At 37.3% G+C, this 27,059-nt stretch overlaps 1 protein-coding gene across 1 annotated transcript in view; it reads left to right on the top strand.

Annotated features, from left to right (window-relative positions):
* The window catches only part of PRKN (parkin RBR E3 ubiquitin protein ligase), an 803,180-nt gene that overhangs the window by 367,608 nt on the left and 408,513 nt on the right, over positions 1–27,059 (top strand). Inside the window, exon 5 of the mRNA XM_052784857.1 lies at positions 13,226–13,309. Coding sequence (XP_052640817.1) covers positions 13,226–13,309 — 84 coding nt within the window. The remainder of the gene's footprint in view (positions 1–13,225; positions 13,310–27,059) is intronic.

Below are 27,059 nucleotides of genomic sequence, written 5' to 3'. Positions count from 1 at the left end.
TGGATCAACTCCTCCCTGTGTATGTAGTACCTTGATGGCAAAGGCAGAATCCTGAACTTTGCTCTTATGTCAGATTTCTAGAGGTTAGACTTCTAGAATTTACTGGAGATAGCTACAGGCAGGTTTTTTTAAATTTATGCTTGTATACTTCAAGGGATTTAGCATAGCAGGTAAGATTCAGAGAAAATTCAGGTACCACAGTCCAAAATGGGTTCTTAGCTAAGGGATTTTCTGCTGTGAGAAGAGGTCCTGTACTATCTATCATGCAACACTGGAGCAGCAGTTTTATTTCACAGGGGTGAATGCTCCCTTGTCTTTATTTCCTGCGTACATTTATTTTTTAGTGTTTTGGTCCCTTTTCCTACTTTTTCTTAATTTCTTCCCAGGCTGTCATACTAGCTGCTCTCACTGGCATTTGCATGCTCAGATGTCTGCCTGTGTCCTGGTTTCAGCTGGGATAGAGTTAACTGTCTTCCTAGTAGCTGGTACAGTGCTATGTTTTGAGTTCAGAGCGAAGAATGTTGATAACACTGATGTTTTCAGTTGTTGCTCAGTAGTGTTTAGACTAATGTCAAGGATTTTTCAGCTTCTCATGCCCAGCCAGTGAGAAAGCTGGAGGGGCACAAGAAGTTGGCACAGGACACAGCCAGGGCACCTGACCCAAACTGGCCAACGGTGTATTCCATACCATGTGACGTCCCATCCAGTACAGAAACGGGGAAGTGGGGGGCAGGGATTCGCCGCTCGGGGGACTGGCTGGGTGTCGGTCGGCGGGTGGTGAGCAATTGCACTGCGTATCATTTGTACATTCCAATCCTTTCATTATTGCTGTTGTCATTTTATTAGTGTTATCATTATCATTATTAGTTTCTTCTTTTCTGTTCTATTAAACCGTTCTTATCTCAACCCACGGGTTTTGCTTCTTCTCCCGATTTTCTCCCCCATCCCACTGGGTGGGGGGGGAGTGAGTGAGCGGCTGCGTGGTGTTTAGTTGCTGGCTGGGGTTAAACCACGACAGCCTGCCAGCTGGGGGTTCTGTGTAATGGATGGGATCTCTCATAAAGCTTTCATTGACCTGCCTGGCACAGCCTTAATTCTTTAACACTAGTTATGTGCTTGTGTAAAATCCTTAAAGAATCATCTTTCATTTCTTTTTTGTGTATTAGTAGGATTGTGTTTGGGGAGAACAAACCAAACCAAATCCTAAAAACACCATGCTTGCAACATGACCTTAAATTAATCTTGAATGAATCCGAATAATCCACCTGATGCAGGGTTGCCTGTATTTCTGAATAACTAAAATAAAGATGCACTCACCTGTGAATGCTGTGGTAGGTATGTTATGTTTACAACAATTGTAACACTCAGAAAAAGTAGCAAAGATGGCAATGTTATTTAGTAGTTGTATTTTGAAAAAAAAAAAATGTCTTTATCCTATTACTTTTCCTTTTGGAACATAGGAATATTGTTGCTAAAATTGGTATGGTTTTGTCTTTCAGGGTTTCTGATTATGTGTAAAATCAAAAATAGACTATATAGCAATCTATTTTCTTCAGATACTGTAGTGTGTAATCTTGATTTTACAGTTTTATATAACTGCAGTAACTGAAAAAATTGCTCGAACACCTTATGAAGTTAGTCACTTTCTAGTGGCCTTTTTGCTTTAGGCCTTTGTGTTGATTTGTTGAGAAATTTATTCTTGGTAAAAATTTGGAATGGATTCTATTTTTTTTTTTTTTTTTTTTTCTCTTCCAGTGAATGTATCTAGTATCCTCAAAGCGTGGCTCTTTCCACAGGAATGGGGGACAGACCCTTTGGACAAAGTAAAAACAGTGGAAATAAGGGTGCAGTAAATGGTAACTCAGAGAGGGAAAGGGAATAGTAGGAACATGTAGCTAAGGGTAGTATCCTTGCCATATGGATCTACCACAGCCTGAGTAGTTGATCTGACATTGTCTCTGGACGCGTTGTCTAACGGTGACTTATGAAAGTGAATTGATGAGCTGATGGCTTTTCCAGGTGGGAATGCTCTAGCTTCATCTTTCTGTCAAAAGATGTTTTAAAATCCTTGTCAAAGAAAAATATTTAAAATGGAATGATGTGACATGCAATTATCGCACCTGAATTAAATTATTACTGTAGAATGTTCATGAGGCTTGGATTATTTTCATTTTACATCTTTGGTTTATTACCTTTGTTTAACTGCAACTCAAGTTAATTTGAATTACAAGGTGTCTAATTAGCATTATTAGAAAAATGCTAATTGTTGTCCTTGGCGTGTATATTGGCTTATTTTAGATTTTGTATTTTTGTGTACTACTTCATTTAGTTCATATATTTCCCATGCAGACATAGGTTATGATTCATTTGAATTGCAAGACTGGCCAGATCTTCTCTGTCTAAAAGGTATGAAGTTGCTTAAATGTTTCTCTATGACAAAACTTAGATTAAATTGTTTCTTGTTCGACATGAAATTATAGTTGTAACGGGGAAAAATAACCAAACCCCTTCACACAGAAAACATGTCTGCCACCTACCCTGTTCTGAAAGATTCTCCTTAAGGAGGGGAAAAGTTCATCAAAATCCCTATTGTGAGTGACAGAATCACCAGCACGTTTTCATACCAAATTTCAAATATGTTTAATGAATTTTAACCCTACCACCCAGTTATGGAGAGGTGAAAGACATGAGGACTGGCTACGAGATCCTGAAGGTGCTTCACCTCTGAATGGCTGACATTTCCCTGGAGCTCTCTGACTGGAAGGGGTTGACTTCTTGTGTGGTTAAGGGATAGTTTATCCTTATGCTAATTACTTTTCTCCTTTTTTTTTTTTTTTTTTTTTTAATTGTGCCAAGTCTGTCAGGGCCCTGAGGGCACTGAACAGGCCTCAGCAGCCCCCTTTCACCCTGCATGGAGCTGTGGTGGGGCTCCTGGGGGGAGGCTGCCTCGGGTGGCCCTGGCCCTGGCCCTGGCAGTGCCTGGGGAAGGAGGGCCTGCTTGAGGCTGCTCCTCCCAGCCCTGAAAGTCCTGTGGGACAGTGTCCATGAGCTGCGGGCAGCTGCCATTTTAAAAAAGCTGAGGCACAAATTACGTTTTAATTCATATTTAGTCAGTTTACAGCTTGTAACCGTGACTGGGGGTGGAAAGGATAGGAACAGAAGCGGTATTTTGGGTAGACTTTGAAAATAGCCTGTGCACTTTCTGATTTCAGCCAAAAGCCCTTAAAACATGGATGAATAATTTTAATGTAGAGAATTGTAGCTCAAACAACTATGAATATGCTCACTCCTGTTGGGGTGTGCTCAGCTCAGCCCAGAAGAGGGATGTGTCTTTGAGGTTTTGATTTCTCCCTTCTGTGAGCTCCTTGGACTCATGGTGATCTGCCCGCTTCCCTTCAGGAAGACCCCTAAAATGTCACCACAGCAGTAACAGCAACTGAAGCCTGAGGGTCTCTTTTTATTTATTTATTTATCTATTTATTTATTTGTTTATTTAATTCTGTTCCTGGATATACTGACCTCAATGGGATTTGCTGGTGTTAACACTTGTAACTGTGGATCGTTTTTTTTTTTAATGCTATAATTTCAGTGGGCACAGTAGATACATGGCACATCTAGAGAATAAGATATTTTCTCCAGTTCTGTTTTCTTTCAATCTTGAAAAAGCATTTAATGTCATCCAGAGAAAGAATAATATATTTTTGCATTTATAGATTAGAAATCATTAGTCTGACATTATTTGAATGGCATTTGGTTGTTTGTTTTAGGAGACTCTACAACTACTTCTTTCATAGTTCTCTCTCTCCCCCTGCCCTCCACCCTTACACCCCCCCACACCCCCAAAAAATGTTTAATGACATTCTTCTCAAGCAGTCAAGCAACAGCAGGACTTTTTCAGTTCAGTTTCTCAGCTACAGTTGTATTTGAATTATTTTCATTCTCTTTTTGCCCCTTTTTGGTGGGGAGGCCCCACCGAAGTAACTGTCCAAAAGCACATTATGAATCATTTTTTTGCTAATATAAAAATTGTTCGTGCTGGCAACACAATGCAAGTTGTAAAATATTACTGATGAAGACCTGACTCTGGAGACCTTTATCTTGGGTGTCTTTGTGTAAACCTTCATTATTTAGTTGGGGTCAATGGGATTACTCTTGCAAATCCATGTCCTGTAATACAATATGAAAGAAAAGAAAGACCAGAACTTATTAAAAACATCTTATTAACAGGTTTTCTTTTGGTGTTTTTGTTTTTTTTTTTAAACAAAGATACCTATGATAAGAAAGAAAAAGTAATGATCAATAAAATAACATGATAGAAATTATTTTTACTATACTTACCTGCATTTTCAGTTACAGGTGCATTTCTCTGATCTTTGATTTGAAATAACTAGCATGCAGGAAGTCTTCCTAATTGCACAACTGTGAGTGGTTCAGCAAATTGTCAGCTACTTCATTTTGGAAGAGTTACAACTATTGACATAAAACTGTCAATTTACTAATTAGGCTGGGCACTCTGAAAGGAGAATTTCATCTCTAAGATACCACTATAAATCAAACCAATAGGTTCAATCCCACAAAGACTTGAAACATGTTATTAACTCTATTTCAGTATTATTTCTCGTATGAATAAAGCTATCCATGTGCTTTATTGATTTCTCTAATGACCGAAGTCAATAATAACCAAAAGGTTTCTTCTGATGGATTCTTTAATGTGCTGTGTAGGCTAAGTACTTAACTCCAGTCCTCCCATTCCTATTCCACAAACCCTTTTAAAAGTAGCCCCAAGACTAATTTAGTAGTCTTTTCTATACTGTACTCCCTGCTGTATGGGAGATTCCATGTCAAAGTCATTCTGTGGTAAATTAGTTAGTTTTACCTGCAGTGAAGTGTGCTGTAGGAGACACTCTCACTGCTACTCTGGTATGACATGCAGAGTCATGTCATTCACAGTAGCATTTATTAAAATGTGGGGTGTAGGAGAGAACAACTCTCCTGTGTGATTAAATAAATTACAGGTTGCCTCCTACATCCATGTATCCTATCACCCTGTCCTAGTCAGTTGGCATCAGTCTTGGCAGAAATGTCAAAAAAATAAATAGTTTTGGAACAAAAATTACTCTCTTGCTGCTAGAAGCGGCTTTTGTAGGTCTGTAAACTGTGGGTAAGCTTTAACTACCTCTGCCTTCGTGATAAGCTTTGCGGCTAAGCAGAGGATTTTGGTTATAAAGGTTGCCAATCTGGCAGTTTTTACCTCTGATAGATTATCTAATGTAATAAATTTTCAAGTATTGTAAATAGAACATCTGTAAAAGGCTAGCAAGCACTTCCTGGCTAAATCACTAGTAATCTCTTCTATAAACTCTGTTTTTAATTTCTCTGGTGGTGGATGCTGTTAGGCTGTGCTTTGGGAATTTGGAGGAATGCATTTTGTGCTAAACTGGATATTCCTGTTCGTAGAGTTTTACTTAGGAACAAAATAATAATGTCTAGATGATATCTGAGCATTCAGTAGAAACGTAGCATGTGTCTTATTTAATAAACATAGTATAGTTGTATTAATAATTGTCCAGGTAAAGAATGCTGAAATAAACAGGGAGCTTTATATGAACGTTGTGATTCAAATAGATTAATTTCTTCTGAATTGAAATGAGATCTCCAATCTCTTTGCTATTAGAAACGTTCCATACGAATCTTTTTTGCTGAGTCTAATTGAGTATCGCTCCTGTAACAGCTAGACTTTTCTTAGTAAGTGCTTCAAAATATGATCAGATTGCTCTCCTAAATTAAGCCTGTTAAGAACTTACAAAACGTGGATCAGTGCATCTAAAGTCTTAATTTTTCATCTCCATTACTGCACTAATAAAATAGGATAAAAGCTTTTATTTAAATGCGTTATATCCATACTATGCTCAGAAGAAATTATCTAGCATTCAGCAATGCCACTCTAATGACAAGTGTGGAATGTGAATAGCAAATCATGTTCTGGGTTAGGGATGCTGAGTAAAAGTATGAATGCACTGGCTTACCAATAGTAACATCAGGCTTAATCAATACCAGTTTGTCTATCCAAGAAAAAGCCCTATTCTTTCTTCCTTTTCATAGACTCTAGACTTTGCCCAGTTCCTTGGGCACTTATCACCTGCTGACCCTTCTCCAGCCTTACCCATCTGTTCTGAGATGTTCAGGACCCTCCAGGATCTGACTATGTGTAGTTGTCTTGCAAGTCACTTGCTCTGAAATATTATAGAGGTAGCATAATAAGAATAAAAGTCTTGGAAGGTGCTAGATTTTAGAGAAGCAGACAAGCTTTAGTCGGGTGGTGCTGAGGGAAGCAGCTCCGATGATTTAGTAAAAATGTCTATGCCATTGTAGGAAAATGTGCATTCCTTTAAAATTATTTTTCTAGGCTGAGGTGCTGGTACTGTGAAAGCGAGATCCAACTTGTATTGAGAAGAGTAGAAGAAAACAGCAGCAAAAAGATTGTGTCATCTCTGCTAAGATGGGTTAGGTTTGTGACAGTAGGTGGGATCTATTGCTGTTCATGTAATATTCATCACCTGTGTTAAGCTGTGTTTGCATATGTATGTTTACCGTTAGAATACATCTTGGTTCCTACTGTGTCTGGGGGACAGAGCTGTCTGTCTGTACTAACACTGGAAGCAGTGAATTGTGGTAGCTTGGTGTGATACCCCTGTTACAGAGTGGCAAAAAGGAAATCAATTTTTATTAAGCAATCCTAGCATTTTGGTAAGCTTTTTTGTCTTTTTGCCTCAAGATACTAAAATCATGCTGAGGGTGGCACCATACAATGGTTAGCTCTTCAAATACTCATGTAGACAGGTCAATAGCCATCATTTTGCAGAGGAGTCTGAGTGCTCACATAGTTTGCATTGGATTTAGCATTTTTTCACTGGCTTGTATGCTGATATTTCAAACCCTCTCAAGTACCTGCAATTATTTCTTACATTATTTTAAAAATCCTTCTGCATTAATACTTGTCCCTTGGTTGGGTCATTTGCTCAACATTTTAACGATTTATGTCTTTCATGTAGATATTAGCAGGTACAAAGATGTGTTTTAATGATATTCTGCTGCATATTGTTCACTGGGGGAGAATATAAAGCAGGGAAAATACAAAGCATTGAATACATGGATAGTTTCCAGCCTTTTAAATGATTCAAAGTCTTTGATGAATCACTGGTTTCTATTGCTGACCTCTGCTTCTGACCTTTCCCTGACTTCACAGGTCAACAGTTCTGTCAGCAACTGCATTTTGAATAATTTGTCATCTGAGATATCTAGATAGTATTTCTGTTCTCAGAGATTTTTTTTTTCTTTAAGTGGTTGTGGACCAAAATTCAGTTGTGGTTCTACACTACAAGATCAGATCTTGGCTACTGGATGGAAAGTGTGCGGAGAGTAGAGTGTGCTGTCCCCTGTACTGGGCAGCAGTACAATATACTGGTGGAATGTACACAGGTTTCCAGTACTTCCCTCCTACATTGAAAAAAACCACCTCAATCCTCCCTGTTCTTCATATGCTGCATAGGAGCTTCAGTTCAAATTTAACGTGCCAATTCCTGACTTTTTTTTTTTTTTCTTCTGTCTTCCCCCTCAAAAAGGGAAGGAACAACTACTATACACCCAAAGCATAAAAATTCCCATACCTGATTATTTGGGAAATACTCAACTACGTTTGATGTGAGTTTTTGTATTCGATGTTATACTGGTGTTCTCTCTATTTCTTTCTTTAGTCTGTCATTTTCCTATTTATACACTGGAAAAGTCTTCTCCGATACATGCATTTTAATGCATAGCTTTCTCTGTGAGCCATTTGGCTGCATACAAGAGGGGCAGTTGCATTAATCTTGCAATCAGAAGGCTTTGTTCTTCTCACAGTGTGTTCTTGATTAGTGCAAACTAATAATTACAAACACTACAGCATGCAGTGTTACAACACCACAAGTGATTGGCTGGCCTGCAGTTTGACAGGCTTTTCTTAGACTCAAGAAAGAATGATACAAAAATTACATTTCGAAGTGTCTATCTCACCAGAATTCCTAATTTTATTTTGATGCAATTATAGCAACGACATTTAGTAGTGCTGTTGCTAAAGAAACGTTAACATTTTGAATACACAGTGTTTTTCAAGGTCAAATGTCTCTTTTGCTATTTTTTTTTTTTTTGAAGGTGGAGAACTGAAATTCTCAAGCACACTAAATCTTTTAGAAGTGTATTACATTATCATTAATAATAAAATACAACCCTGAAGAATGCCAAGCACAGATGTGGGAAAGGAGTTTTTCCCTTTTTTACAAATTTGGAAAGTGAGGCATAGAATTCTATAGGATTTTTTGTTTGTTTGGGTTTTATTTTTTGTTACTTTCCCCACACACACTCCTTGCTGCCAGACAGGCACAAACCCAAGATACTTTCCAGTCCATCTTGGATTTTTCCTCCTGGATTAATTTGTCCCTTAGCAAGTTGATCTGACTCTTGCTAGAACAAAGAGAAAATGCTGTTGACTTAAAGCTGAGTCTGGTCAATGTTATCAAAAGAGTTAAATGCATCTGTCTGTCTTATAGGTTTTATGCCCATCATAAGAGTTAGTGTAAAGAAGTTTTGGATAGGGTGGGGTTTTATGAAGGAAAAAAATAGGAAGCTTTTAGCTACAGTGCGAGTGAACATCTGAGTAGTTGCTGATAGTGTGTATTGTGCTACTAGTTGCCTGTGTATATGCTTTTAGCAGGCCTTAAGTGGAAGATAACATACTCTTATTTGAGAGCTGCTTCATGCGAAAAGTACTCTTGTATGTGTGAGAAATGTTGTGAGGAAATTATTGCAGAGAGTGACAGCACTGTAAATTCACACCATGCCATATAGAATGCTAGCTTTCCCTTGTAGATAAGACCTTAAGAGGTGACCACAAAATTCATACTACTGTTGTTGTTATTAATAAATAAAAAGATATTGCCATATTAAACATATTAGGACCTGATCCAGTGCTAGTTGTAGTAGCTGAATTCCAACAGTACTCAATATTGCATCAATTTCTTTCTGTTCTGGTTTCTTTAGGGATGCTTTCTTGGCTACATTTTGCAAATCAGCTGCTTGTTTCTCAACTACTGTAAGACTGTGGCATAATCAACATAGTGACACTGTTTCAAATCCATTTTAAATACGCACTTTTCTAGAATCTCACTCAACCTTATAAATTTTCCTATGCATGTTTTCTTTCTTGCTTAAGAATTACTATGCCTTCTTACATTTTTGTGATTATGGACCTAGACCTGCAAACTATTGAATACTTGGGAACCTTTCTCCTGAAATAACTTCAGTGAAGTTAAAGGATTAATTACTCTAAAAAGTTTAACTTGAAATATTTTCTTCTTATGAAATCAAGATAATTAGTACCAGAGTTGATAACATATACCCGTGGAACTGCTTCTACAAGACTGTTTTAAATTATCTTAGTCTGTAGCAATCCTGTGACTATTTTTGTGTGTATACTGGCATAGCATCATTAACTTTGAGAATCTCATATTAATCATGCAAGGATGAAGTAACAGGAAGATTTACTGTTGATGTCATTTTCAGGACCAGGAAAAAAGTGATTGTGCTTGGGGTTTGGGTGGGTCGTCTTGGGTGCGTTTGGGTTTTTTTAGGGTGGTTTTTTATGAGTGTTCCCTCCTGTCCCCATCCCCTCCCTGCCCCCAAATTTTATAAAGCACACTTGCTTCCTATTTCTCATGCTTTCTTTCTAATATCCGCTTCCCGAGTGTAAATTATGTAAGGATTATCCAAAGAAATACAAACCTACTGAATTCCTCTAAATTTGAAAAATAAATGTTCTAATAAATATATGCTAAGAAATTTGAATATGAAGGAAGAGGGATAGATTTTAAGGAAATGTTAACTTGCTAGTCTTATTTGTCTTTAATAAGTCAGTGAGTTACGTGCTATCCTCATGGAGGGAAATTCAAGGCCTGAAAAGGGAAAAAATAGAAGACTTTCATTAATAGCCACTTGACCAGACGATGATAGCAAATCTAACATGCTGGGGAAAATCAAAAGCTTGAAAGTGTAGGAAAAACAATGATAATGGGATATTTAAATTACTTTCATGTAAATTAGGTTAAGTATCTTGTCAAACCATGATCCCAAGAGTGAACTTTTAGATGCAGTCAGGTTATGTTACGGAAAAGTTGATCAAAGAACCTGCAAGAGAAGGTAATGCAGAGGACCTGATTTATAATGTTAGTAACAAAGACCTATTCTTTAACAATGACTGTAATATATTTACATTCAGCAACTTCCCAAAATCTGAGCAAGATGCAAGTGTTGTGCTTAATTTTTTGAAAAAGAGAAGCCATGTAAAAGTAAGGGTGCTTATTGAGAAGAAGCCAGAAGGAGCAACTTAAAGAGTTAAATCTTTGGAGGAGATGTGGAAATTATACTGGAATCAAAGATTATGTGCACAGAAATTTAAGGAGGACTGAACGGAAACTAGCATGACTAAATTGTGGGGGTGAAAAAGAAAAAGGAGGTTTTTAGAATCAAGGATGCATCTTTCAGAAAAATGAGTAAAATGAGTAATGAGACACATTAAAACAAAACAAAACCCCAGCAAATACATAATTCCAGCATCTTAAATATAAAAATGCATATTAGGCAAGCAAAAAAAAAAGTTTATAACTTGCAAGCAGCAGAAAAACTGTTACTGAGTCCTTTTAAAGTATAACAGGAGCAGAAAGTGTAAAAGTCCACTAGATGATTGCTATATAAAACAAATACTTGGAGAGGATGAGGTATACAGCTGATTTATCCTTAGGAACAAACAGATGGGTTCAGTATGGAGGAACCTGGGAAGTACCTACTAGAAGCCCCTCTTAGGATGCATACTTCATGTGCTGTCGAAGTGGCAGATGGAATTCAATGTATGTTAATACTAGGTCATGTGCACTGGGAAAAAAAACCCAAATTTTATATATACATGACAGATTTTGACATAACTGTTACATTCAGGAATGAGATCTAGGAGTTATGATAGATAGTTCCACAAAAGTGCTGCCTCAGTGCTTAGTAATCATCAGCAAAGTAAATTACATTTTAATAATTATTTAGGAAAGAAATAAAGAACAAATTCAGAGATACCATCTTCCCATTCACTAGTCCGGCACATGAGTAAGTCTTGTATACTGTGTGATGTTTCTCATATTCTAAAAAGATAGAGTAGAATTAGAAGAGCTACCAAGAGAGTAAATACTTGATCAAAAGTAAGGAACAGCATCTATATGAGGAATGGCAAGGTAGATTACTTTTCTTCCTGGAAAGTAAACTATTGTGAGAGGTATGCTAGAGATCTGCATAACCTTTGGTGGCATGGGGAAAAACAAAAAAATGGGGGAGCGTTGAATGAAACTTTCAACTACTGAGTTGAAAACAATTAAAAGGAGGTGGTTCTTTACACAACACCTGAGGGAGGTTCTCCTGTTCTTCCTTCAAAATCTCAAGAATGCTCGAGCTTCATAAGAGGTTAAAATTCACTGGAATAATTGATGGCAAACTTGATTTTTAAAGTGTTTTAAATAATGAATTCAAGTTTCTTTTTTTTTCTCTCCACAATTTCAAGTACAGTATTATTAATTTATACTAGCTACACACTACTGCAGCTGTCTTTCTCCCAGAGTCAAATCTACCAGTAGTCACCCCTGTGTCTGCCTGCAATACAACTTACACATGTTCAAGTTCTATTTTACCTATCTCAAATGCCAGCACTTCAGCTATGACAGTAGAGAGCAGAGCTCAGTGCAGACCAAGCTGTTTTACTCAACTTTTCAGATAGGCTGGATCAACCTTTTATAGCTAAGTTCCCACTACTAAGTGAGTTCAAAGCTCTCTCGGCTGTGTCTGCACTATGCTGAAGAAATGTGTCATACAGAAGTAAAAAGGAGATGGATTTGGTTGTGGTACTGGATTACTTTGTAATCCAACTATGATTTAAGTAGGCGCTAATTTCACTAATGCAGTTAAACCTCTTGACTGCCATAATTTCTCTTCTGGGTAAAGTTTTCCTGTTATTCCTGAGTAGTGACACTTTTGCAAACACTGAGTAGTCCAAGTAGCAAATATTTTAATTATTGATACCTTCTTAGTTGTTTATTTCTACAATGTATGTGGATATCTGTAAGCTTCATATCTATTTCTCAGATTAATTTTTTTTTCTACAAATTAAATTTTAATTGGTATGAGATCAATATTAAAAGAGAAGACTTGCACTAATGTTATTTAAATTTTTTATGTGCTGGGAAATATTTTTATAATTGTTCCTATATATGCCATATATATAAATACTCTTCTTTGATAGATCATCCTGTTAACCACACTATTTTGCAGTTGTGAAATATTAATAATGCTGATTTGTAATCTTTAAATTTACTCTGAGTTTTGTAGTATGCTCATAAATGAACTGTTTATATTCAAAATGTCATAGCAAAGTTGCTAAGGATTTTCTATCAATTTTCTTTCTGGGTTTTTACGTTGTTTTTTTTATTAACAATGACTGACAAATCTTGAAGCTAATGTAAACATCCAGGAGTCTACTCACAATTCTCACTTCACATTTTCATTATGTTGTATTAGAGTTAGGTAAAGGCTTTATCTGGTGACAAGAAGTCTAATTTGTTTACAGTAAACATCAAAATTCACATTAGCAGCCCATGAAAACAGAAACACATTTCAGTAAAGCTGGAGCCATTTAATGGTTAAACAACAAAATACAGAAAAGCTACTTAATCTAGTCTTTGTTTTACATTCCAGACTTTCTAACTGTGCATTCTACTTCCAACTGTTGTGTTTTTTCCCTTTTTCCCCCTAGTCAGCTGCAGGCCCAGGTGTACATAGTGTTGAACCAGAAGATGAGTCTTTATAGCTTTTTAATCATAATTAAGTCAGTGCCTGTCTTAAGCTGAGAAAAGTTTACCTACTCTTTGACTCCTGTTCACAACACTCAGGGTGGAGGGGCTGTATGTCCTGTCAGTGACTGAGCTTTACTGATGGATATTGTCATATAATCTGATTGGACTTTTTCAGCGTAAACATGATAAAACTGTCTAGCTAAAGTCTAAAAGAAATGGGGGTAGGAAAAGCAGCAACAAAACCAACTTATATATGTTTACTTATTAAGTAGATTAAAGCCTTTATATGTTTTGGTTTTATTTTGAAGGGTCCATCTTGCTGGGATGATGTGCTGATTCCCAACAGAATAAGAGGTGTTTGCCAGTCCCCAAGGTGCAATGGAAACATAGCGGTAAGATTTCGTCATGTTTCTCCAAGTGCTGTGGCACTTACAAGAATAACTGTTTGTAGCAATTCTAACCGTATGAGAATTGCATAAATGAATGTAAATTGACATGTATGATACACTTCAAAAGAGCTGTTCAGCATCAGATAATATATCTCCCATGTTTAGCAAAAGGGAGGAGCTTGGTCAGTTGCTGCTTGGAATGAAGGAGGAAATCATTTTATGTCATATCTTTAACTGAAGTAGAATTCAGATATTTGTAGGTCCATAGGTTAAATGCAGAATGTAATACTTAAATGTTTATGTCAATGCTTATTTTATAGTTATTGTGTATATATCAGTGCCCTGAAAGCTTCAAATTTCTATGTCATCTTGCGTATCAGATCTTTCATATCAGGTTTTTAGGCTTTGTCCACAGAAGCAGATTCTTCACACTGATTACTTTACAATCTGTTCTCCCACATGCTCATCATTGTTGTTTACTTCAAGTGTTTCTTGAAGTGACATAAATGAAAAGCCTGAGTAAGAAGCAGCATAGACATCTCAAATTCTTAATGAAGATTTTTCAAAACATTATTTATGTATACTTATATTTTTCATGTGTTAGAAATTGTTCGATAGGTCTTAAAGTTACTTCCTTCTCAAGAAAAAGCTTAATTTGAGGTGTTCCTTCGGGACATAGCTTTTAAAGACAAACTCAAAACTTTGTACATATGAAAGGATTCTCTTCGTCAAAGATTTGCAGATTGGGACAACATAAGTGCTTTTCTTCAGAGGCAGTCACCTGCTCTGGTGCAGTCTTCTCTTTATCTTCCCTAGCAAGACAGTTGTGAAGTGGTGTGTCCATGCAGTTCCATAGGTGTCTCGTGCTTGGCCACAGATGGTGTCAGGAAATATTTTATCTAACTTTAGACACAAAATGGTTGTTTTAACAGCATGGGATTTATGGCTGTCTCCACACACAGCCAACAGAAACTGAGGTCTTGCAGCTTTTGGGCTTCTACTTCTCTGTGTGCTCCTTGTAGTAGTGGATCAACCACTCTCTTCAAAGTGGCAGGTATTAGACATTCAGGTACTATTCTCTCAGCAGTACTGAGCTCTGTTAGGTGTGTAAAAGAAAGCACCGCTTTGCCTCTGGGCAGATTGGCTGTAGTCTGCCTCTTGTTATGCTTCAGGAACTAATCTAGTTGTAAGAGGGTTGACTGCCTGACTTAACTTTTGCTACCTGTTTGTTGTCACTGTGCCACTACCATCACTGGGGAGAAGTCTTTCTTGTTTTCACTTCTTTCTTTAAAGATGACACAGGAAAATGAAGAAGATAAAACTTGCTTTTGACATGGATGGGAGTCTCCTTGGCAGGTATCCAGCTTGAGCCCTTATATACAAAATCATCAAGATTCTCAGTCTTGTTACCTTTTGAGACTCCTAGAACATATTTGACTGATCTGCAGCTACAAATTCACCACTTTTGTTACCCAGTCTGTCTGTGAAAAAGGTACTGAAATAATGCCACTTTTGGCAACCCTGCTTCCTGAGTTACAACACATTCCCTTATTGAACTAATTAATTTTTTTTTTTTAAAGCAGAAAATGGAGCAACACACCTTCCTGGCTTTGTGGGTTAAAAAAAAAAAAAGCACTGACCATAAGACTGAAATCTTAGCTGGCTAATGTTGTGGCAAACAACCAATAACTAGTCAACTAAGTCCCATGACTCCAGTTGCTGTCAGTGCCTCTGGCCAGTTGCATGCTTAGCAGGGCCAAGGTTTGATGTTATCTTTCAGTAAGGCATCACTGAACAAAAATCAGGGGTCATCCTATTTTAGGCAGACATGTTGCAAATGCAGCTTCAGACCACCAGAACTACAGGCACGAAGCTGTTATTGGAGAAATGTGCTGTTCCTTTATTTCTAATCTGAAACATTTTCCCTTTCTACCAGCTACAAACTGCTCCACGCAATGCTGTTAGAACTGAACCAGACTGGGATGTAAGAACAATCCTCCTTTTTATGATCTTGAACAAGAATTGCCAGCAATATTGATCTAGTCATGAAAAATTAAGTCATTAAAAAAATTACTCAGATTCACTTATCTATCTATCCAGTAGGGAGCCCTGCACCAGATCTTTGAATTAGTGACTTGTTGAGGTCCTCTAGTCCCTGAAAGGCATCCATCTTGTGTTTTGGGGTGAAATTTTTTTCAGCCTCAATCACTGTAAAAACACATCTTTACTTCCTAGGAAATCTTCCAGTCCAAATGTTTAAATTGCTGAGCCTTTTGGTTTGTCTTGCCCAGAGCTGGAAACAATAGAGATCCTATAGATGTGCCTCCAGGGATTTGTCACTCTTTCTTGCTCTGGTAAAACAGTCCAGCTGTTTGGAAAAGAGAAAAAATAACCTGAACTAATTTACAGGTTGAAACCCCTGAGCTGTTCTTGGCTGTTAAAATCTTTGGGAGATTAAGTCACATTTTACAATTAAGTATTTGGCTTTGCATTGTCATGACAAAGTTTGTGCAATTATATTTTGTCTGTCTCAAAGAGCTCCACAGTGTACATGCTTCTTTACAGTGATGGATAATGAAGAAGCTTTAAGACTGTTAGTTGTCTGTTATCAACAAACTGCAAATACTGCTGTTTAAGCAAAGCAAAAAAGATTCCTCCATTGTTTCTCCCCAAGACATAAATATTTTCCTTAAAAATTGTTTTTCATCAGTCTCCACTTCTCATAAACACCAGTTTGCAACATCCCCTCAAGAGGCAATGTGTTTTTTTCCCAAAACGCTAATTTGTATGTATTTTGATGGAAAATTAGTCTCTTGCAAGAAATTACGGACTATAATTCTTTTGGTTGCAAATATGAAAATAGAGTAATTGATGATATTAGAAAGCAATAGAAATCAAATTTCAATTTAGTTAAATAAAATTTATAAGTGATTGCCAAAAGATATAATGAATATCTTAATGATAAATGCATTGTGACTTGATATGTGTTCCAATGTGCTCACAAATATGAAATGTATCTGATTAATTTTTGTGGGTTTGCTTGACGTAAACTAAATTGAATTTAAATTTTCATATGATCTGTTCCATGTGCTTTATTTGTGATTCCAACTACTTTTGAGCTTGGAGTGAAAAACAAAGTAAGTGTTTTGTGATTCGTTATAATCCATAATTATGAGCAAAAGAAATACAAGAGAAATAAATATAAAAGGTTAATGTTGCAATTGTAGTGTCTTGAAATATAACTGATTGCTGACTGAGAAATTGGAGAACCTGGAACAGTGCATATCAGTCCCCTGTGCTGCCTGGGGGACTTCCCCACAGTTTTACTTCATATTCATTTCAGTTATAGGCTTTTACCCCATAGCCTAGGCTCTTGAGAAGTTGTGTGTCTATCTAGAGATACAAAAGCTTACAAAGACTGGTGAAAATGGGGTCTGAACAGAGAATATGGATCTTGAAAAGGTAATAAGCGGTGTTTCTTTCAGAGATTTAATGTCAGACTACTTTATGAAACAAAATGAATAGTCTAGTGCTTTGAGAAATAGTGAACAAAATACACAGTGTAACCAAAGCAGAACTCAATGTTTTATTTCACATTAATTACAGTCTATCAAAAATAATGTATGCCCTCTGAACTTCTACAGCTCCAAAAGGATGAAGTTGGTGCGGACACTTATGTTACTGCAGTTGTAGAACACTTGAGTCACTTTTATAACAAACAAAGTATATTAATTAGGAAATGGAAAAGTTGACTTCAGCTGATTGACACATTTTAAATGAGGATCAAATTGGAGTCTTTCAAGCTGTTTTGCAAGCCAGGCCCATTCACTAAATGAGGTGGAACCTTGTACTTTTGGCGGCTGTCTCAAAACACTTCCAGCCAGAAGCACTGTATGTAGTTGTGCAGGTAGACGCTTATTCTAGAAAAATGATTGAATGCACTAGCAGTGCTCCAGGCTCGGGGTTTTCAGATGTATTTGTTTGCTTTTCTTTCTGAGTTCTTTTTCTTGTAGTTATCTGTATTCTTTGAAAAGGGCAATGCAAAGGCTATAGAAACAGACATGGTTCTCTGAAATTCCAGATACTGCTTTCACATGAGCATAATTTAGTTACAGCTTAGAATCATAGAATCTTTTAGGTTGGAGGAGACCTTTAAGATCAAGTCCAACCGCTAACCTAGCACTGCCAAGTCCACCACTAAACCATGTCCCTAAGCACCACATCTACCTGTCTTTTAAATACCTCCAGGGATGGTGACTCAACCACTTCCCTGGGCAGCCTGTTCCAGTGCTTGACAACCCTTTGGATGAAGAAATTTTTCCTAATATCCAATCTAAACATCCCCTGGTGCAACTTGAGGCCATTTCCTCTCATCCTATCACTTGTTACTTGGGAAAAGAGACTGACACCCACCTCGCTACAACCTCTGAATAGCTTGAAATGATTTTTTTTTTTTTTGTCGCTTAGCTAGATTGCCAGAGGTTACTTTGTTCAATGCAGAGCAGCACTGCAGATCAAGTTTCACAAACCCATAAAAGCGTATGAAGGCTTTACCGATAGGTGAGGGTTGAGGTTAATTAGTAAGTGATTTATGAACTGCTCTTTATATCATGAAGAAATCTCATCTGTACCTCTGAGGTCCTTCTTGTGTTGTGCCTGAATGTTATCAGAAAGCTTGTTGTAGACAGGGAGATGAAATCTTGTTCTGTAGATGAAGAGCCTTTTTTCCCTCCTACAGGAAAGTACTGCTAGTCTCAGTGTTACAAAATGGTGAAGAACTGAAGTATTGGTTTCTTATTATTGGCCTCTTTTTTTAATTATTGTTTTCATTATTTTTTTTATTATTGAAAGGATAGAATTCATTAAAGGAGGAAACAGCTCTCCATTTTTTTTTGTCAGCCAGTGTATTCTTTGAGAAACATTCCCAAATGGGTGCATAACCAAAGAGCAAAGATTACTGCCACGTTTAAAGAAAGGAGTATCCTGAACCAGTTCCTATTCTCCTTCTTTAAAAAGACAGAAATGAACTTATTCTTTTTATGAACCCAGTTCTCCTAGTTAGTGCAAAGGTGATCCAGTGGCATATTTGAAGTAATGATTCAAGGTTTTCCAGTATTTAATATTTGTAAGACTTTCAAATAATCTTAGAACTGTTTTGTGTAATTACTTTGTCCACATCAATGACTAAATCATGATAGTGAGAGCACAGTAAATTTTCCAAGAAGACATAAAGGAAAAAAAAAAAAAAAAAAAAAGCTTTGCAAAATATAGTATCAGTGATGTAGAATTTGTTATGTAGAATGTACCATACCAGAGAGTTAAAATTAAAGTGCTGCTTTTCTCAGAGCATTACAAATAATTAGTTCCAGTAGCTCAGGGAAATGGACAGAAGCAAGCTATTTCTCAACCAATTGCAAGCTTGAGTGGAGCTATCTTGGGTTTGGGTTTTGTTTTCAGTGCAATGGTAATAATTGGAACATATGCTTTCCGCTGAATAAATATAGTTGTCACGTGTAGTTGAACAAAAATTATAGATACTGTACCTGAAATGAAATTTTAGCTGCTATCCTGTTGAGGGTCTGGTATTTATTCCTTTTTTTTTTTTTCTTTTTTTTTTTGGGGGGGGGGCAGTATTTCTGATATGATTTTTGGTGGATTCAGGTTGTCCTTACAAGCAATCCGAATACATTTTATACTAAACTTTTTATTTAGTCAGTAAATACCTTTCCTTATTCAACTGAAATATTACTGAAGAAGTGTTCTTATTAAGCTCAAACTTCTGCAGTTGTCTAAAATACATACAGAACTTTTTCTGTTTATCATCCAATGAAGTGAATTTCTGATTGTGAAGAGGAGGACTTTTTCTACTTCTGTGTATACAAATGCTAATACGTTTTCTTTCTCTTCGTAGACTGATGCCATTCAAAGGTCATCAAGAGCCACAAAAATAATATGGCCCTTTTCATAGGTAGGCAGAGACAGAGCTGTAACACCACTGCAAACCACTGAAGTGGTGATTTCATAGGAATCAGCTCTGCATCAGTCCCACACTCAAGTGAATGTACATCAGTTTCTGGAAGACATTGCTGCGTCTCCAAGGCAAAATACAGGGCAAATTGTTTTGAACTTTAGAAACCTGTAGGGAAAAGTATTAATGTTCTTTATGTGTTCTTGAGATTCTTGCTTGATGTGCGGAAAGAGTTGCTGTAGACTTTAAAATCTCAGAAACAATAATAAAAGGCTTAAACAGGATTATAGGTCAGATATGGGTTAAGCCATTGTGAATAAGGAAAAATGAAAACCATTTTAATGGAAATATAAATGTACTTCTATCCCAGTTTGACATGTCTCACTACTGGTACCTTGAATTTTTTTATTCCTGATGAAGGTGGCATCAACTGTCCATCATCATAACTGAATAGCATTTTTATCTCTTCTCCAGTCCCCAAAACATGCTAGGTTTCAGCAAAGCATTTCTCAAAGAAGCAACAGGACTTCTGTGAACTTATAGAAGTATCTCTAAGTACTGGGTTTCCTTAAATATCAGTATACCCTTATAATCAAGTTCTGTAACAATGGCCTGTGTCCAGAGCAAAGATTTATTTTCCAGTTTGGTCAGTTATCTATTTTTACTCCTTTTTGGTTTTTAAATGATTAGTATATGGTCATTATACGTTGTTTTAAACAGCCAGATTCCACTATACAGTAATCTTACTGTTCCAGTGTGTGTTTGGGGGCAAAAAGTTTGCAACAGGAAGCATGTTATGTGTATTGGTTTTGTGTGGCTAGGTGTTGGTAGCGGGTGGGGTTACAGGGGTGGCTTCTGTAAGAAGCTGCTGGAAGCTTCCCCTGTGTTCGACAGAGCCCATACCAGCCAGCTCTAAGACAGACCCGCCGCCGGCCAAGGCCGAGCCAATCAGCGATAGTGGTAATGCCTCTGTGATAACATTTTTAAGAAGGAAAAAAGTTGGGACGGCGGTATTCGGCAGCCGGAGAGAGGAGTGAGAACATGTAAGAGAAACAACCCTGCGGACACCAAGGTCAGTGAAGAAGGAGGGGGAGGAGATGCTCCAGGCGCCGGAGCAGAGATTCCCCTGCAGCCCGTGGTGAAGACCATGGTGAGGCAGGCTGTCCCCCTGCAGTCCATGGAGGTCCACGGTGGAGCAGATATCCACCTGCAGCCCGTGGAGGACCCCACACCGGAGCAGGTGGGTTCCCGAAGGAGGCTGTGACCCCATGGGAACCCCACGCTGGAGCAGGCTCCTGGCAGGACCTGCGGATCTGTGGAGAGAGGAGCCCACAGAGCAGGTTTTCTGGCAGGACTTGTGACCCCGTGGGGGGCCCACGCTGGAGCAGTCTGTGCCTGAAGGACTGCACACCGTGGAAAGGACCCATGCTGGAGCAGTTCGTGAAGAACTGCAGCCCGTGGGAAGGACCCACGTTGGAGAAGTTCGTGGAGGACTGTCTCCCGTGGGTGGGACCCCACGCTGGAGCAGGGGAAGAGTGTGATGAGTCCTCCCCCTGAGGAGGATGAAGCGGCAGAAAATAACGTGTGATGAACTGACCGTAAACCCCATCCCCGTCCCCCTGTGCCGCAGGGGGGGTGGTAGAGAATCTGGGAGTGAAGTTGTGCCCGGGAAGAAGGGAGGGGTGGAGGGAAGGTGTTCTGAGATTTGGTTTTATTTCTCATTACCCTACTCCGGTTGATTTGTAATAAATCAAGTTAATTTTTCCCCAAACTGAGTCTGTTTTGCCCGTGACGGTAATTGGTGAGTGATCTCTCCTATCCTTATCTCGACCCACAAGCTCTTTGTTATATTTTCTCGCCCCTGTCCAGTTGAGAAGGAGGGGGAGTGATAGAACAGCTCTGGTGGGCACCTGGCATCCAGCCAGGGTTAACCCATCACATTATGTCTTTTCATTAAGTAACTTTTCCTGTTATTTTTCAACATTCCTCCTGTGTGATTTGAATCTTGCAATTTTATTATATTGAACAAATTTTTGAACATTTGTCATGAATATTTTTCCTTCTCCTGCATGTTTACTGTCATTAGGTTTAGCACTGAGGACAGCAATATTATGTAATCTTTTCACAGCCAGGTTGTTCCACAGGGAGCCTGTGCTCATCTGGAATAGGCTGGACTAAGAAATCAAGGGAATAGCATTCAGCTTGGATGCTTTAAATATGCAGCTTACCAAATGATTTTTTTCTTTCAAGCACACAAAGCTATTCTTCTCAAACCTCACTGTTCGGATGAAGTATGCATCATTTGTTGGTCTCCTTCTGCTTTGATCAGCTCAGACCTTGGTTTCAGTTGAGAGCAGAAATAAATTCTGTAGCAGTTAGAGTATCAAGAGTAAAGTAGTAAATTTAATGATGTTATCAAAATGTGAATATAGTAAACCAAAGAATTTATCATCACATTATAGGAAGGCTCTGATACATTGCTATATTATTTATTCATTGTTCTTTGCGTACAGTGATGTGGTTGGTTATTTGTGAAAGGAACCGTGTCTGTCTGTCTCTTCTTGGAGCCATTAGAATATTTTCGATGTCATAATATTGCTCTGAGTAATTTTAAAAATTCTGAGATGTTTCTTAATACCAAGAAACCTCTTGACTTTGTATTTCTTTTATTTCATTGCTGTCCATGTTAATTTGCCTTTTGCATTAGAGGTTAGTCCAGATATCACATACTTAAAAAAAAAAAATTCATAGTGAGTATGATGGAACAAGAGTGCTAATTAAAATACCAGACAAGAATTCTTATAACACAACCTATTATCTGTGAAGTAAGATTGACAGCTTCTTTATCCAGACTTGAAGAGAATTATTCAGATTTCATACAAGACCAGTTTCAGAATATTTTTCATATTTACCAGAGATTCTAACCATTGCTCTTACTATTTAGAAGCTGTTACTCTCTTATGCACGGTGGTATGGCAAGTAAAAGGAATAAAGCATAAATGCAAGTTAAGTAACAAACAAACCAGACCCATCATTGTAGTTTTACTCTATCTTTTCTGTTTTGTGATATAAGAAGGTGCCAGAGCGAACAAACAGGCAAACTATTTCAGAGAATTTGCTGTTTTTAAACCCTCTTCCATTCAGAGACCTATCCATTCACCAAATTAAAGATTAAAATGGCTATGTTTTAATCACTGAGTTGTCCTATTAAACACATGTAATGCTTTGGCTTGATTTATGCTTCCACAGTGAAGATGAGAATCAATCTGAGCATCCCCAGTCAAGTTTCTCTTGCATAGCAAAAGAAGCTTCTAAATTGTCTGTGAGGAGTGTCTTTTAAAAGCCTAGTTACCTAAGCAGAACAAAGTTCAAAGTCAATCTGACTTTTAAGTTTATAACTACAGTTAATGTACATGCATTTCTTACAATAACTAGAGTAACTATAGAGCAGACATAGTACCCGCTTAATCATTTATTTTATGTCATAAATTGAGTCCGTTACTTGACCCTAATTTCCATAGAAAAACATGAGAATCCATATGCATGACTGAAACAATCAACACCTTACAGTATATTAAGATCGATCCCATGGTGTTGTTAAATGTCACCTTTAAGATGTTTATGAGCTTTCTAATCAATCACAATAGCGTATGTATCATTCTCATATTGTTGTCCCACAGACGAGGTTCGGTACCTGGTGTGCAATAAGCCAATCTTACACACAGAGCCGAGATACTTATTTTGTGTTTGCACAAAGGTGGGTGCTAGCTGATAATTCCACAAAGCTAGCACAGCACACCAAAGAACTACAATGTATTTATCCTGTTACATGATTAGTAAAAACCTGCCTAAATTTACACTCATTGGTTAGTAATCACCATCCCTTCTGCTATTGTTAGTTATATTTGAATCAGCCTCGTTTGCTATGTAAATTGGCATGCATGGTCCTTACAGGTGGGGGTGGGCAAGTCTTTTGGTCTTGAATTGAGTTGGTGGTCGTGATCTCCCCCTGCTGCCTTTATGTTTCCCCCAGTTACCACAGATTTCTGTTGACTTCATACTTCTTTGGCAATCATCCAGCTTTCTCGGGCCTTTTGGGACAGGATGTTCCCTTTTTATCAGTCTTCGGTTCCGCAGAAAAGGGTATAGTCCTTAGCAAAGCATCCATTGTTTGTACAAAGTACTACACAATGAAGCTAATGATTAATGGTCATCCTAAATTAAACAGAGTCACTATAAACTAGGCATTAACCAACATATGGTTTTACTTAGTCTACAATATCGCATCTGTAATGATAGAAATGCAAGCCTGTAAACAATTGCTTTGTACTAGTCTATTTTTAAATTACAATGAACTATACAAGCAATTTTTAGCATGCATCAGTTTGATCCTCCAAAAACTTTCATAAACATGTTAGCACTTGTTTTAACTTCTTTCCATATATGCCAATTTCTGTGTTGCTTCATTTTTTTTTTTTCTTTTATTTCCATGATGAACAGTTGTGTCCAAAGCATAATTTGTTAGGGCGATCTGATATGCATGCTAGTATTTTAAGATCCTTTCCGGTCCTATGAAAATGTTTGGGAATCCAGAACTGCTGAGATACAAAATATGAAGCCCGAAAGATCCACTACAGCAATCCTTTGCATCACAGAAACTTCAAATTGTGTAATTGGCAGGTGTGGGTGGGAAGTAAGTGATCCATAGATATAAAAGCAGAAGGTACATACATTCTGATCATTTCACCTAACCTCCTATGTAACACAAGTTATGATCCTTTCCTGGAGTAATAGATTTTTTTGAACGAGAACATATAATTCGGGAAAACATACGTCCTTGACTTAAAAGCCAGTGGTGAATTAAACAAACAAGAAAACCCTCCCTTGATTTATGTGGTTAATTAATTACCTTGCCTGTTAAAAATGTGTATTTCTCGTATGAATAGTTAAAAATGTCCAAATTTTAGTACAATTTTTTTGTCTAGCTTCAGTTTGTCTAGCTTCAGTTTCTGTCTACTGTCCTTTATCATCAAGAGCCCTCTGTTTTTTCATGTTGGTGTCCATAGACTAAAGTTCAGATATACCTTACCCTTTCCTTGAATGTTCTGAGAGGTAAGTAATAAAACCTCATTTTCCAGTCCTTAATCATTCACTCAGCTATCTGCTGCACTTTTACCAATTTTCCACATTTTTCATAAGTTTCACGCATCAGAACCAAGCAGTGATAGCAGTGATACTATTAGTGCCGACTACAGAGATGATACAGTCTGCTTACCTGTGTTGATATCCAGCACTTTTATTAAACAATTTAATGATAATGTCATCCTGAGGGTTCCAGTTCAGCTGATAATCCACCAAAAACCTCAGTCATTTCAAATTGCTGCCTCCACGGACAGAGTTCTTCCTCCTGCATGCATGGCCCTTACTTCTAAAGGTGTGACTTCATTTTTGGCAGTTTTAAAATGCATTTTATGTGTTTGATGTCAGCTGAGCGAGCTGTTCATGCGGCTTTGCCAGTGACTTTTACTTTTCATTATTTTTCACTCCCTCAGATTTTGTGCCATCTGAAATGTTTGTGAGCAATAACTTTGTGTTCTTCCAGATTGTTAACAAATGTTTTGAATAGCATAGGGCTAGGAGATGATCACTGCAAGACCACCTTGAAAAACAGACATTTGATGATTCGCTGTGGGGAAATTACATTTTGAAACGTATCAGTTAAATCCATCTAACATTGATCTCATAGTGTTCTCGTTTCTTAATCAAAACTTCAGTGCCATATCAAATGCCACACTCAAATCTGGGTAATTCGCAACGTCACTATTACATAGTTCCACTAAATTTGTAATCTCATGAAAATGTCAGGTTAGTTTGATAAGGTCTAGTTACCATAAATCTTTGTTGATTGACATTAATTACACATCCTTCTTTTATTAATCAAGTACCATATTAGCTATTTATTCTATCCAGGGCTGGTGTCAGGCTTACATGCCTATAATTACCTAGATTACCTCATAGAAAGCTGTCCTAAACTATGGCATGATGTGGTTCTGTTCTTGTAAAGCTTTCTATTTTAAATAGTCTCTGAATGTGGGTGGTTTTGTTTTGCCACCGGTGCATTTTCTAAGGAGGAGCGGAGAGGGGCAACAGCACTGAAAACAACACCTATGGGACTTTGGAATAACCTGCAGAGGTGCTGTGATTATATTATGGAAATTTTTGTTAGGCCTTTAAATGGATCTACTTAAAAGCAATTACAGATTAAAAATGCTTACTTCAAATACTTGATTAGTGAAGAAAGAAACAAGGCAGTTGACTTTTCTTAGTATTTAAAGATCTTTAATATGTTTTGGAGTCCTTTGCATTGTAGTTACAAATTATTTCAACTCTACATTCCTTCTCGGTTACCTCTTCAGGAAACTATAATTAGATCTTTTTTTTACAGATATTCTCAAAGTAACCTCATTCTGGAGTGGATCAATTTTTCCTTTATAATGAAATTCTGTTATTCTACTTCTCAGTGCAAAAAAATCAATAATAGGTAAAAAACTGAATTATAAAATAGAATTAATTCTATACAAGGACAAAAGAGCTAAATTATTTATCTTGGAAATAGAAGTTAAAGCTTTTAAAATTAAGATCTATCCTTGTTTAAAAAAAAAAAGTGACTACTTATTCACTCTTTCCAAGTGTAAAAATACAATATTTGCACAGTATATTGGACATTTTTTATTGGCCACAGACGGTGTCTGCATCAAAAACCACCACCAGCAAACATAACAAGTATGATTTAGAACAGTTGATTATACATTAAATGTTTTTTTATTTGACTATTTCTTTAACAAGCTTTTTTTTTTTTTTTTAACCAATGCATTATTTTTGGCACCATAAAAATCCGAAAACTGAGATCAAGCAAGGTCTTTGGAACTGTTCATCAGTTTTCTCATCTCACCAACAGAGTAAAGAGTTGCTAATAGTTTTTGAGCTGGAATTTGCGTAGACGTTCTGGGAAACCAAGAGGAATTAATTCATGTCTACTCTGTGCTTAATGGTCTTGGGAAGTTTAGCTCATCTTGCATGTATTGCTACCACCATTTCTATTTACAAGTGGGGAAATGTCACAATTTTGTAAAAGATTGAACAAAATATGCTGAAGATTATAATGCTTTCTTTAAACAAATCCTCTGCTCTTTCATGTTCTTCAGTTAACACTGTCACTGAAAGAAAAAAAAAAAAAAAAAAAGTCCTTTGTTGCTCATTATTTTTTGTGTCTGTGGTTCAGTTCCAGAAAACCTTAACTTGAAAACATGAGCATTAAGTATGCTTTCAGATAAATTTTTTTTTTCCAGTGTTTTATTCTGTCTTATATGAGCAATTACTTTGCATGGTTGTGCTAAGCTGCTAGGTTTCCCTGGTCCTTCAAAATTACCTTTTAAAAATAAGCCATTGTTTTGAACACAACTTCACATCTCCCTCAATGATTAGAGTTCTTGAAAATTTTTTCAGATAGTGTAGCTGCTTCATCATTTGATGAGAGGCAGTTTCAGGTGAGTTGAAGATTTACCCTGTAACAGGAATCAGTGAGAATTTTGGCAAGACTGATAACTTGTTAATATAAGTTAACAGCTTTTCTCTGAATTTTGTGATGCCCCTGGATTTACGTAAAAAGCAGTTAATGTTTTGTAAATGATCATTTTTATATTCTCCTTGAGACTGTCAGTATCAAGGGTCTGATGTTATGGAAAGTGAGCAGAGCTTGCGTTCCTCTGACCAAATCCTAGATCA

Source organism: Harpia harpyja, chromosome 4 (genome assembly GCF_026419915.1).
Source record: "Harpia harpyja isolate bHarHar1 chromosome 4, bHarHar1 primary haplotype, whole genome shotgun sequence".
Classification (NCBI taxonomy): Eukaryota; Metazoa; Chordata; class Aves; order Accipitriformes; family Accipitridae; genus Harpia; species Harpia harpyja.
The sequence above is the reverse complement of the archived record's forward strand: the minus strand, read 5'-3'. Positions and strand labels throughout refer to the sequence as shown.